Source organism: Sinocyclocheilus grahami, unplaced genomic scaffold (genome assembly GCF_001515645.1).
Source record: "Sinocyclocheilus grahami isolate Dianchi unplaced genomic scaffold, SAMN03320097.WGS_v1.1 scaffold124.1, whole genome shotgun sequence".
NCBI classification, from domain to species: domain Eukaryota; kingdom Metazoa; phylum Chordata; class Actinopteri; order Cypriniformes; family Cyprinidae; genus Sinocyclocheilus; species Sinocyclocheilus grahami.
The window spans coordinates 4,240-18,490 of record NW_015505303.1 but is presented as its reverse complement, the minus strand read 5'-3'; the positions used below and the strand labels follow the sequence as shown (position 1 = coordinate 18,490).

At 36.1% G+C, this 14,251-nt stretch overlaps 1 protein-coding gene across 1 annotated transcript in view; it reads left to right on the top strand.

The window, feature by feature from the left end:
• The window catches only part of LOC107590085 (bromodomain-containing protein 8-like), a 14,402-nt gene extending 552 nt beyond the window's left edge, over window positions 1-13,850 (top strand). Inside the window, exons 2-18 of the mRNA XM_016278705.1 lie at window positions 1,553-1,563; window positions 3,548-3,617; window positions 4,093-4,142; window positions 4,233-4,355; window positions 4,433-4,513; window positions 6,143-6,207; window positions 6,411-6,535; window positions 6,623-6,814; window positions 7,974-8,067; window positions 8,299-8,433; window positions 8,610-8,749; window positions 9,667-10,078; window positions 10,963-11,006; window positions 11,419-11,678; window positions 13,064-13,156; window positions 13,283-13,351; window positions 13,473-13,850. Coding sequence (XP_016134191.1) covers window positions 1,553-1,563; window positions 3,548-3,617; window positions 4,093-4,142; window positions 4,233-4,355; window positions 4,433-4,513; window positions 6,143-6,207; window positions 6,411-6,535; window positions 6,623-6,814; window positions 7,974-8,067; window positions 8,299-8,433; window positions 8,610-8,749; window positions 9,667-10,078; window positions 10,963-11,006; window positions 11,419-11,678; window positions 13,064-13,156; window positions 13,283-13,351; window positions 13,473-13,821 — 2,313 coding nt within the window. The 3' untranslated portion in view covers window positions 13,822-13,850. The remainder of the gene's footprint in view (window positions 1-1,552; window positions 1,564-3,547; window positions 3,618-4,092; window positions 4,143-4,232; window positions 4,356-4,432; window positions 4,514-6,142; window positions 6,208-6,410; window positions 6,536-6,622; window positions 6,815-7,973; window positions 8,068-8,298; window positions 8,434-8,609; window positions 8,750-9,666; window positions 10,079-10,962; window positions 11,007-11,418; window positions 11,679-13,063; window positions 13,157-13,282; window positions 13,352-13,472) is intronic.
• The last annotated feature ends 401 nt before the right edge of the window (window positions 13,851-14,251 follow it).

Here is a 14,251-nt window from a genome sequence, read left to right as displayed (position 1 = left end):
TAATTAGTAGAAGAAATATGGAGGTACTTTAGTAAACTACTTTTAGTAACTACTAATACCACATTGGGGAAAAACTACTAGTCATATTTAAAACCTTAGCTAAAGGGGTAGTTGACCCAAAAATGAAAATTCCAAACCTGGAACAACTTAAGGGTGGGTAAATGATTACAGAATTTTCATTTTTGGCTGAACTATCCTTTAAGTAAAAGTATTATCTTGCATAATCTAATATACTTAAGGGTTTGAGAGTAAAAGTAAAGGTATACATTATTGTTCTGAAAAAGAATTCGTTAGGATGGTTTTGCATTAATATTAGTGCTGCACTACTGTGTATGTTGCATTACTTCTGAATATGTTCAAGGTTATTCAATTTAAAGTGACCTACTAAATATACTGTTGGGTAGTTTAATCTACAACAATGCATCATGTTGTAAAAGACCATATTTTTGTAGTGTTGCTGTCCTGTGAGGAAAAAAAGAAAGATTAGTACTACATATTTGTTTTATTCACAGTTTTATTTTTATGCTTAACTGCCTAAAAAAATGAGGAAATCCTGAGAAGGCGGAGCATCCTTCATGCACTTCGGAGGCCTGGTCTTCACAGTGTGCACACTCAACTTTGGGAATTGTTCCATTTGGGACAGGGCCTCGAATAAATATATTTTATTCGTTTAACTTCCGGTAAGGATCAGCCAGTCAAAATAAAAGCTAGGATAAAATGTTTGTTTATGAACCAACTCATTACTTCTTCTTATTAATATTTTTATTTTATGACAAATTTGTTTCTTCGCTGCGGTAAAATCGCTTTCCATAGCATATAATACCTCGGCATATCATATTGAAATACAATTATCCAAAGTAAACATTTGCTTGCACTGGTGTTGATTCCATTTCTTTTTTTACTTTCCTTTTTAATTCACAGCACATGGAACATTTTTGTAATCAATGCCACAAGAACAAGATGTATCACTAGTCACATTATTAACAACATTAGCTGCCAAATGTAATGTTTTAAAAACACTGAAATGAATGTTATTTGTTTCCGCACTTTTTTTGGTTTTAGTTGGTTCTCAAAGAATTTTGTTTTGGGAAGTATCCACTTGTTTTTACGTACATTATATTTTCTAAATATAACTGCATAATGGATTGTTCTTTACGTTTCAAATATTGCCTTACATGGGACTAAAATACGCACCAGGAAGAAACTTTCATTCACAACTGAATTTTGTAAGCAGAAGAAATAATATACCAATACGAAATATTATTATTGATAATATCATCCTATATATATTTAGTATTAAATTACAAACAGCGCGTCATTCAATGACATTTATAGGCTGCCTTCCAGTTCCGAAGTATTAAGGACATATAGGTGCATGACAGCGCAAAATGTAGCAAACATGTGACATAACTACATTGGGGTTATGCAGACATTTAGAGCAAAATGATTGTTGGAAAATTCACACCGGATATGCACATTTACATTTGATAGCCAGACACTTGTCATGCCAAAGGAGCAATAGAAAACAGTCCAGTCATGACAAAATGGCGAGCGGAGTTGGAAGTGAGTATTGCTCTCTATATTTTCATCATACGCATGCATGTACGGTGAATGTCCTGCATGGGGCGGAGGGCAGATTAGAATTGATGCATGTCAAGCGCGTGCATAGGTGTTACGGGATTTGACACGTAGAAGTCATTGATTACAATGACGCTCATTGGCCGAATCGCTGGACACTATACACAAATGACACATTTATGACTAGCTTTCGTGAGCGCATCACATTTCCCATCTATTAGAGGAATGTGAGATGCCGATGCGTCGACTGTCAAAAATGGCCCCGTTATTAGTTGTCAAACTGACTCTTGTGTAATGTATAAAACCACTCTTGTATAATGCGTCCCGCAGCGCAACACATACAGATGTGCTTGAATGCCGTTTACACTTGAAATGCATTCTTCTCTTTATATTCTGCCTTTTTATTCTTTGGACAGAACATAAGTTGCTATTGGGCCCAACAGAGCCATGGTCAATTAGAGAAAAGCTGTGCCTCGCCTCCTCTGTTTGGTCTTCCAAAAGAGGACACGACTAGAAATCAGTGGTTAAGTTTGTTTTTACAACACTGTTCCAGAACAGTTCAAATCAAATATTCAGATGTGTGCAGCGCATTTTGTGGAGGACTGTTTCCTGATCCTGGAAGAGTAGACTACAATGCCGGCTGTTCTGACTCACAGTCTGTAAGTACGTTTTCATATTTAAAGGATTTGCCACTGACGATTCAAACGTGAGTTTTAAGCAGTGTAGAGTAGCGCTTGTTGTTTGTCATGTCGTTGTTTGCCAATCACAGCACACCTCGCTTTTCAGACCGATGAGCTTTGTAAAAATCGACGCGTTTCAGAAAGGCGGGGCATAGAGGAGAAACAATAATGTACAGTATGTGGAAAATAATGTGTTTTTTAACCTTAAAACGCATAAACACATTTCATTACACCAAATACACAAAATAATGTTATTTTTAGCAACATCATATGACCCCTTTAAATAATAAAAGATACTTTAAATGTGAAATTAAAACCGCCAGTAAGTGGCAGCAAGTCACTGTTAATAAGTGAGTCATTGCGAATGAACCGAATCATTCAAAAGGTTTATTCATTCAGGAACGAAACACCATCATGTTGCTCAGAGACGCAAAACAGCGTTGTGGCTGTGTGTGTTTGGAATTATTTTTGTTGTGGAAATAGAGCAAAAATAGGCAATATGGTGTCTAAAACGTAAGTCTCTTAATTAACTTCTTGTTTATTGAATTTGTAGTTATGGTAATTTTTGGAGAAAAACGGCACTTCGTGTGAAACTGATTAACTAGGCTGTATGAAGTTGTATAAATATATACATTTTCTGCCCCCATGTCTTGAATTTTGTGATAATTCTAAATGCATTTCAATAGACTGAATCATGCAGTGAATGAACGCACTCTAATTGCGCACGCGCACTATTCTAGACTTCATGTTTGCTTGTACTCTGTAGGGGTGTTTTGAATGTTTTTTGCAAAATACTCAATAATGTCAAATCGCACATCATTAAAACAACAATTACGATATTATCGCAGACTATATATATCGCACACCCGCACTATATATATATATATATATATATATATATAGAGAGAGAGAGAGAGAGAGAGAGAGAGAGAGAGAGAGAGAGAGAGAGAGAGAGTCAAGTATAATTTAGTCAAGTAAGAAATTTGGTTTACAAAGCTCATATGGTATTTTCCTAATAAAATTTAAAATTGCATAATGTATTTTTCTTTACATTCCACAATATATGAAATGGGACTAAAATAAGAACCAGCAAAGAAACTTTCATTCACAACTGATACAGTTTTTTTAGAGATATGTAAATTACTTAAAATTATACTTAACATTTATTTCAGTTAATTATAAAGGACACTCTTGAAAACCACTGGTTTAATTTCTATAAAGCAAATCTGGATTTTATTTTAACAATGCACCATCACAGTCATGTGTTTTGTACATGGGTGTTGTTTTAGGGTGTCTGTGAGCCGAGCCATTAAGCCATTTGCAGAACCTGGACGCCCTCCTGACTGGTTCTCTCAAAAGGTATTGGGAGAGCAGCAGAACAATCCAACAACATGGAAAACTTAAAGTAAATGTGCACCCAAAAATTAAAAATGTACTCATCCTCAGGCCATCCAAGATGTAGAGTTTTTTTCTTCACTGGAACAGATTTAGAGAAATTTAGCATTACATCACTTGCTCACCAATAGATTATCTGCAGTGAATGGGTGCCGTCAGAATGAGAGTCCAAACAACTCATAAAAAAATAATTTGTTGTAATCCACATGAGTTGCATACAATGAAAGTGGATAAAAACTGTCAAGTCCAAAAGAGGACAAAAGAATAACATAAAAACATAAAAAAAAATTGTCCATAAAACTCATGCAGTGCATTCCATATCTTCCAATACTTTGTGCTTTGTAATTTTTGGGTAAACTCTCCCTTTAAGGATTAATTCGTTAAACATTATGTGGTAAATACTTATAACACACTCTTTCTTTTCGTCCCTGTTTCACAGCATTGTGCCTCACAATACTCTGAGCTCCTGGAGACAACTGAGGCCCCAAAGTGAGTCCACTTTCTGGTCATTTGCGTTCCAACATCCTCTCCGTTCCTGATAGCACATAATGGTGAGCGTATATGTGTGCACGTTCACAGGAGAAAGCGAGGTGAGAAAGGGGAGGTGGTTGAGACGGTGGAAGATGTGATCGTCCGCAGGTTGACAGCGGAGAGAATAGAGGAGTTGAAGCGATTGATCAAGGACACACAAGAGAAGCACAGGTACCAAATGTTCACATGCTTACTTTGACCAACACCTGCTGTCTGCTGACTGTAACTCTATTGCTGTGTCCCTTTAGGAAACTGAAGAGAGAAACTGAACTCATCCAGGCAGGACATCTGGACTCTAAACTTGAGGAGCTATGGGAGGAAATTGTACGGTAAGAATCACTGTACCAGCTATTTCCATCGTCAACCCAGGCAGTTTTATCTTTCTAATATACCAAATTTAAAGGAATAGTTCCACTGGAAAATGTAATTTGTGACCCTGGACGACAAAAGCAGTCATAAATAGCACAGGTATATTTGTAGCAATAGCCAACAATACATTGTATGGGTCAAACTTATATAATAATTATTATTAGGATATTAAGGAATGTTCCATGAAGATATTTTGTAAATGTACTGCCGTAAATATATCAAAAGGTAATTTTTGATTAGTAATATGCATGGCTAAGAACTTCATTTGGACAACTTTCTCAATATTTTGATTTTTTTTTTGCACCCTCAGATTCCAGATTTTCAAATAGTTGCATCTCAGCCAAATATTGTCCAATCCTAACAAACCATACATAAATGGAAAGCTTTTTTATTCAGCTTTCTGATGATATATAAATCTCAATTTGGAAAATTTACTCTTATGACTGGTTTTGTGGTCCATTTATATAATTTATTATTTATATGCTTTCTTTACATTTTAGTTTATTTTTTTAGTTTAGCTTAGTTCAGTTTAGTTTTTAGTTTTTTTTTTAAATTAACAGATATTTTTTATTCACAACAGTTCATAGTGACTATCATTATGTTCCTCACATAAAGCTATCATATGTAAATCATATCAATGTAGCGCATGATCATATCATTTATATACTATTGTTGCATTTATTAGTGTTTTGAGCTTTTTTATATTTTAAGTTTTTATTTTAATTTTAGTTTGTTTGAATAAGTTTGTGCCTTTTGTTTTTTATATATTTCTATTTAGCTTCAATTTATTATTATTATTATTTATGTTTTAATTTTAGTAACTTAAATGTATTTATCTCCCTTTTAGTTAACAATAACACTGAAATTGACAATCTTTTGTGCTTGACAGCCCATGCTCACTATGAACTGTTGTTGCATGTTAAAGGGTTAGTTCACCCAAAAATGAAAATTAGCCCATAAATTACTCACCCTCAAGTCATCCTAGGTGTATATGACTTTCTTCTTTCAGACGAATCCAGTCGGAGTTATATAAAAAATTGTCTTTGATCTTCCAGACTGTTTAATGGCAGTCAGTGGGTGTTGCAGTGCATCAGTCCAAAAGAAGTGAAATTAAAAGAGCCCATCCATAAAAAAAAATGTCTCACACGGCTCCAGGGGGTGAACAAAGGCCTCCTGTAGCGAATCGATGCGTTCTTGTAAGAAAAATATCCATATTCAAAATGTAATAATCACTTTAATGTAGCTTGCGCCAACAGTTGTACACGGAAGCAGTTCCGGGCGGATGACGTATGAGGTCGGCTTTTAAACAGCTTGAAAGATCAAAGACAATTTTTAATATAACTCCGACTGGATTTGTCTGGAAGAAGAAAGTCATATACACCTAGGATGACTTGAGGGTGAGTAATTTATGGGCTAATTTTCATTTTTGGGTGAACTAACCCTTTAAGATCCTTTAAAAATTTCACAGGTTTGCAACAATAAGAAGCTGAGTAAATAATCAGAGTCTTTTCAATTTGATGAACTACCCTTTTTAAGATTGTAAGTGAATGTTTGTCAGTTTAGCGATTTAAATTCTGTATGTCCATTAGGAGCAGAAAACAAGAGGAAGAGGAAGCTGAGGTGAAAAGAAAGGCCACAGATGCAGCGTACCAGGGTATGTAAAGAAAGCCCACAAAGTGTCATTAGCGTTGTTTGGTTTGGTCCCATTGTCTTAAAGTAATTAATGCATATTGAAGTGTTTAATACATAATTGGGCAAATCTGAGATTCTATATGAGGCAAAAACAGTTATTCATGAATGTAGTTTCAGTTAATCATAAATGCTTAATAGTAAGAGCTGTTTATCTTTTCTTTTCAGCCAGGCAGGCAGTGAAGAACACTCCTAAACGTGTGCCCAGTGTGACAGTGCGCTCCCCCTCTGGGGCCTGCTCACCGAGCCTGGATTTTCCCATTGGAGATCCATCTGAAGATCCTAGCACCACTGTGTGTTTCTTTGTTTTGAATTTTTAGATTTGAATTCTGTCATTTGAATTTGTTATTTATTTTAATTATCATCCCTCCCTGGTGCAGGGGGCAGGATCAACAGTGTTTGTGCCTCTGACGGAGCTGCCAGGCCCTGGAGTGGTAGAGGCGAGTTTGGGGTCACTGCTAGATGAGTCAACACAGAAGAAGCTTTTGGGTCAGAAAATCACACCACCTCCCTCTCCTCTCCTGTCAGAACTGCTGAAGAAAGGCAGTCTTCTGCCCACCAGCCCCAGACTGGTCAGGATTCCTCACATTTATTTATAAATCAGCAGGCCTGCATAGAATCTGCACCTGACCTACATAAATCTAGTTGTGAGATTCCTTCACAAAGTTCTACACTTATCCTGACCATTATATTTAGTCTATTTTAATAATATGTTTAGCTGCCAATAAGATCTGTTTAAAATTGTATCTATTCTGCTGGTTTTGAGTGAAGAGAATGCAGAAAAATGTGCAGATTCTATGTGTTCAAAAATTTGGGGTCGGTAAGATTTTTCATTGTTTTCTGAAAAATACAGGAAAATAGTGAATCATTATTACAATTCAATATATCTTTTTTACATTTTTATATATTTCAAAAGTGTAATTTATTCCTGTGATAGCAAAGCTGAATTTTCAGCATCATTACTCCAGTCTTCAGGGTCACATGATCCTTCAGAAATCATTCTAATATGCTGATTTGCTGTTCAAGAAACATTGAAATGGTTGTACTGCTTAATATTTTTGTGAAAATACTGAGATGTTTTGGAGGATTCTTCGATGAATAGATTTGCGTGTATTGAAAAATATATATTTTTACAACATTACACATGTATAGTCAATTTAATGCATCTTTCTAAATAAAAGTATACAAAGTAAATAAATAAATAAATTTAATAATAATAATAAATGACTGATCCCAAACTTTTGAACAATACTGTAGTAGTGATAAATTGTGCCCTAACCATATGTTATGATAAATTGACAATAAATAAATAAATAAAAAAGTAAAAGAAAAGAAATAAAAGCAGGGTTTCTAAAAAGTGTGATTTTCAGGTGTTGAAAAATCCTGAATATTAATAAAATATTAAGAGGTCATTAAAAAGAATTGTGCAAATTGATATAGTCAATATAAATTTGCTCACTTTCTGTATGCTCAATATAATTAAAGAGGTCATTCCAAAGAGAAAGAAAAAAATTGAAATCGCATCATATGACCCCTTTAAATCCTAATCAGTAATATAAATGATTTCTTTGGCTAGAAATTACTCTTTGTGAGAGCAATCTCTAAAGTGATACAACTGTTTCATCCACACATATCAGAGCTGTTTTGCTTCTAGAATATTATTGTTGGAATATGTTTTTTGAGTCAGTGGCTTTTAAACGGTGGCAATTTAAAAAAAAATCCTTATTGCAGGCAGTTGAGGGAGAATCTCCGTCCAGTCAACTTACAGGGAGTCACGATAATCAGATGATGACTTCTTCACTACCTGCCTCTCAGGCAGCAACAGGTATGAGTTCATACACACTTGTGTGTCTAGCAGTGTCACAGTTTAGCAGCTGAGCAGTAGAAGCAAAGTGACAAATTCTGTCCCATCAGCATCTTTGTGTTTTCTGTCTTTGTGTATTAGAGTCATGTTATGGGAATCTCTTCCAGCTTAATGCCTAGCCTGCTCTCTCTGTGCACCGTGTGTGTGTGTTGTACGCTGTGCCACACTTGTGTTTGTACACGTGTGTCTCAGGTGCTCCCACACTGTCTCGTCTGCTGGAAGCTGGTCCTGCCCAATTTCCCTCACAATTGAGCTCATTGGCCACTGCAGACTCCGCCCCCACCACTGCCGCCTCTGCAGTGGACACCGCTGCCCCGCTCAGCACAGGTCTCTAGACTCTAGACACTGTCTTCTCCTTCTCCCATCTTTAGATCATAACTGATGTCTTAACTATTATGTACTTTTTGTTTGACTGTCTCTTGTTTGTTTGCTGTGTTGGAACACAAATGTTTGTCTAAATGCAGACTAAAGTGGGTTTGGTATGTGTGTAATACATTAAACAGGAGGCGATGGGGCCTCCAGTGCTTCAGTGGATAATAAGGAGGCGGTTTTAGGGGAGGAGGACTTGGTGACTGTGTCCTATATGGCAGAGGAGCTGGACTTAGAGACAGTTGGGGACATCATAGCTATTATTGAAGAGAAGGTAAATCAGACATGCACTTTTTCATGCTTTTTTTAATTACTCAAATTCTTTTCTTGATGTCTACTTTAATATGTTTTGTGCCAATGTTATATTTTTAATTTATACAATATTTAATATTTTGTATTATTTGGTCAAAAATAGAGTAAAATTAATAATATTGTGAAATATTATGACAATTTTAAAATGTTTTCTATTGTAATATATTTTGAAATAAAAAATTTTCTTGTGATGGTAAAGCTGAATTTTTCCGGATTCTTTGATGAATAGAAATTTCAAAAGAACAGTTTTTAATTGAAATAATAATATTTTGTAACATAAATGTCTATGTCTATTACTGTCAGTTTTTAATCAACTTAATGCATTCTTGCATTAAGAGAATACTTAAAAATAAATTAAATAAATTAATATAATAAAATAAAAAATATAAAAATACTGACTTAACTTTTGAACGGTATGTGTAGTTATTTATTAATTTAAAATGTTTATAGTTATATAATCGTATTTATGTATAAGTAATTATGATTTATATTTGGAAGAAAAGGCAAATAGAACACAATATTAGTTCAGTAGTGAGGATAAGCTTGGCTTTCAAGAGCAAAATGATGGATAAATGAAAATTAAACAAATAATTTTTGAGTATGTGGGATTTCCAAGTTTGAAAACACACGAATTTGAAAAAAGAAACCAGATTTTTTCTTCTTCTCATTTTTCCTTTGAGGCACAATAGCTACCATTTGAACACAATGAAACCATTATATTGAGCAGAATGTAAAAATAAAACATCAAACTGGTTTAAACTAGTTAACATTGCAGAAATACACAATTATCCATTAAATCATTACCACTCAAATATTTCTGTCTATTGGACATTTCTTGCATAGTCCAAAAAACAAAAACATTATCCCGTGTTGATGTAGGGTGATGAGAATGCCGAAGCACTGGACGCTGCAGCGGTGGAAGCCGCTCTGTCTCTGTGTGAAGACACGGGTCACAACCTGTCGGGTCCCTGGGAGCCCAACCCCTTCAGGACCATTGGCCCTGAGCCCTCCAGCACTTTAGAGGACTTAGACCCACATTCCCTGCATCTGTTAGAGGGGAAGCGAGAGGGTCCTGACATGTGTGGATCCAGCAGTGGCTGTGCACAGGGGTACACAACACCCTCCACCACTGTCCCCTCGGTTCCTCAAGACCCCACTCCGACAGCAGGAGCCCATTCAGACCCAGTTGCCCTCAGACCGGAGCACACTGACGAGACCCAGGATGGGCGGCCAGAATCACTGCACACTGTGATCAAAAGTGAGACTGACGAATGGACACCGTCTCAATCAGGTATTCTGTGCTTGTGTTACACTAGGGCAAATTAGTTAATGATTTGACAATGAAGAAAATTAACATACTGTTCAAAAGTTTAGGGTGAGTAAATTGTTTTAATTAATACTTTTATTGAGCAAGTTTGCATTAAAAGTGACAGATTTTTATTTCAAATAAATGCTATTCCTTTGAACATTCTATTCATCAAAGAATCCTGAAAAATCCACAAAAATATTAAGGAGCACAAATGTTTTCAATATTGATTTTGAGCACCAAATCAGCATATTCGAATGATTTCTGAAGTATCATGTGACAATGAAGTAATGGCTGCTATAAATTTGGCTTTGCCCTCACAGGAATAAAGTACATTTTAAAACATATTATTTAGAATTTTAATAATATTTCACAATATTACTTTTTTTTCTATATTATTGATGAAATAAATGCAGCCTAAGTGACTGAAGTATACTTCATATATTTTTGGGCAAAGACAACGTTTTAAGATGGTGTCATACTGTCAAATTATTGTAACGAGAAAAAAAATCAAGTAATGAAATTCTTAATAACATTTATCAAAATTTTAGTGACAGTGATAGTTCAGGTTGATGTCAAGTGGCGTGAACCCCAACAAACATAATATTTATAGATAATAATGCATAAAAAATGTTTTTATCTTAAAAATGAATTAAAAAACATTTAATAAAATAATGACAAGATGTTTACATTAAAGTCATTGAACCTAAACTTCTTTTTAACCCATATGAAACCAACATGATTACAAAGAGTAAATTTCTAAGAACATGAATTTTAAATTACATGTGATAAACGTGAGAAAATTCTAACTTGAACCCTATTTTACACACAATTTTGGTAGGACTCACAGATGTTCCTTTCTCTTACAGATACACGGTCAGAAGATGACCCTGTGATAAAACAGCACTCAAAGGTGTGTTGATGCTGTGACTGTCTGCATACGCTAATACATAATGTACCACCCACGAGTACATATAGACCCGGAAAGCATTAAAGGGATAGTTCAACCAAAAATTCTGTCATTAATTACTCACCCTCATTTCGTTCTTACGGTTGAAGCCCTGATGTCACATGGATTATTTTACCGATCTCCTTGCTATGTTTCTGGGCCTTGATCGTGTAAAGACACTTGCTGTCTATGGGAGGGTCAGAGAGCTCTTAGATTCCATCAAAAATATCTTAATTTGTGTTCCGAAGATGAACGAAGGTCTTACGGGTTTGGAACGACATGAGGGTGAGTAATTAATGACAGAAGTTTCATTTTTGGGTGAACTATCCCTTTAACTCTGCCCTTTTTAGTATTTTTTTACACTCCTCGTTAACAGGAAGTGAAAGAGGAGGAGGAAGCCGTGAGTGATGCTGAGGAGGGCAGTGTGTCGGCGATGAAAGCTGGATTAGAAGGGGATGGAGTCGAAGATTGTGGGGGAGAAGAAGATGGAGATCTCTCCGAGCCAGAGGGGGAAACAGAGTTGGATCCTCCGGCCAGCGAGAGTGAGGACGGCTATAGCATGCACACGGCATCCTCTTCCGTACAGCTCCACACAACTGCAGACTCCATACCCAGCAGCCCTGCCTCCTCACAGTTGTATGTGCCGAAACTTCACATAATTAAAGGGATAGTTCACCCAAAAATGAAAATCATGTCACTCCGAACCAGTAAGACATTCGTTCATCTTCGGAACACACATTAAGATATTTTTGATTAAATCTGAAGGCTTTCTGACTCTGCATAGGCAGCAACGCAACTGACACGTTCAAGGCACAGAAAGGTAGTAAGAACAATGTTAAAATAGTCCATGTGACATCAGGGGTTCAACCTTAATTTTATGAAGCTACGAGAATATTTTTTTTGTGCAAAGAAAACAAAAATAACAACTTTATTCAACAATTTCTTATAAATGAAGTCGTTATTTATCTTTTATTTGTGCACAAAAAGGGTTTAGAATGACATGAGGGTGAGTAATTACAGAATTTTAATTTTTTGGGTGAACTATCCCTTTAAGGAGCATTCGCGTTAAGTCTGATTAAATATTTCTGATGATTATGATTATACTTTAAAAATATTTAAAAGAATAATTCACCTAACATGAAAATTTGCTAAAGATTTACTCCAGGATGTAGATGTTTGTTTCTTCATCGGAACAGATTTGGAGAAATTTAGCATTGCATCACTTGCTCACCAAAGGTTCCTCTGCAGTGAATGGGTGCCGTCAGAATGATCCACAATAATCCACACGTCTCCAGTCCATCAATTAACGTCTTGTTAAGCAAAACACTGCGTGTTAGTAAGAAGCTAATACATTATGGTATTTTAACGTTAAACCGTTGCTTCTCACCAAAATATGAGTCCAAAATCCATAATAATGCTTCCTCCAGTGAAAAAAGTCCATCTCCTGTTGTCCTCTCACATCAAAATCTACTGAGATATTTGTTTTGAACTAGTTTTCACATGTAAATGGTGCTTTATCTGTGCATATTTCTCTCCCCGATCATACTATACAACTTTTTCACTGGCGAAAGCAATATTATGGATAGATGACTCATATTTTAGCTGGAAGCAACAATTTGAAGTTTAAAATGCTTAGTAATGGATTTGTTTATTAGAAACACGCAGATTTTCTTTTCACAAGCTGTTAACTGATGGACAGGAGTCGTGTGGATTACTCGTGGAACATTGTGCTGTTTTTATCTGCTGTTTGGACTCTCATTCTGATGGCACCCATTCACTGCAGAGGATCCATTGGTGAGCAAGTAATGTAATGATATTTCTCCAAATCTGTTCAGATGAAGAAACAAACTCATCTACATCTTCGATGGCCTGAGAGTGAGTAAATTTTCATGCTTGAGTGAACTATTCCTTTAATACTTTTTGTGTAATTTAGTCACGTCGGACTTGGTGTAAACATACTCTGATGTACGATTATTCAACATGCTATTATTACATAATGTTCTCATCTTCATCCTCCTCAGCTCTATCTGCAGTGAAGATCAAGAAGCAATTCAGGCTCAGAAGATCTGGAAGAAAGCCATTATGTTGGTGTGGCGAGCAGCAGCCAATCACAGGTGAGAGTCTTCATTACTCTCTACCAAACCCCGCCCCCTTCTGACGAGCTATCTGACTTGTCAAAAATCCTCAGTTCTGCACAGCCAGAATGATAAAACTGAGTGGTAATTGGTCACTTTAAACAGGTATGCAAATGTCTTCCTGCAACCAGTGACGGATGACATCGCCCCTGGTTACCGCAGTATTGTGCACAGGTGAGAGCGAATTGTTGAAGGTAAATTCAAAGGGTTTGTAATGAGGAATCCAATTGTGCTTGATGTTTTGAGATAAAGCTGAAGTACCTACAAAGTCTTTGTGACAATTTCGGGTTCTTAGGCCAATGGATCTGTCCACCATCAAGAAGAACATTGAGAACGGGCTGATCCGCACCACAGCTGAGTTCCAGCGCGACATCATGCTGATGTTCCAGAATGCGGTGATGTACAACAGCTCGGACCACGATGTGTTCCACATGGCCGTGGAGATGCAGAGAGATGTTCTGGAGCAGATCCAGCAGTTTCTGGCCACACAGTTGATCATGCAGACCTCGGAATCAGGCATCAGTGCCAAGAGCCTGCGTGGGAGAGACGCCAACCGCAAACAGGACCCCAGTGACAAGGTGGGACACTTTATGTGCCATAGCACTTTTACGCTTTTGCACATTTCATCAGAAGATTCTGGATAACTAATATTAGTCTATTGAAACAGGATATGTGTATGTACATATGGATATATATGTAAACAAATAATCGTGATTAATCGCATCCAAAAAAAAAAGTTTTTGTTTACATAATAAAAGTGTGTACTGTGTATATTTATTATGTATATACAGTGGGTACGGAAAGTATTCAGACCCCCTTAAATTTTTCACTCTTTGTTATATTGCAGCCATTTGCTAAAATCATTTAAGTTAATTTTTTTCCTCATTAATGTACACACAGCACCCCATATTGACAGAAAAACACAGAATTGTTGACATTTTTGCAGATTTATTAAAAAAGAAAAACTGAAATATCACATGGTCCTAAGTATTCAGACCCTTTGCTCAGTATTTAGTAGAAGCACCCTTTTGATCGAATACAGCCATGAGTCTTTTTGGGAAAGACCCAACAAGT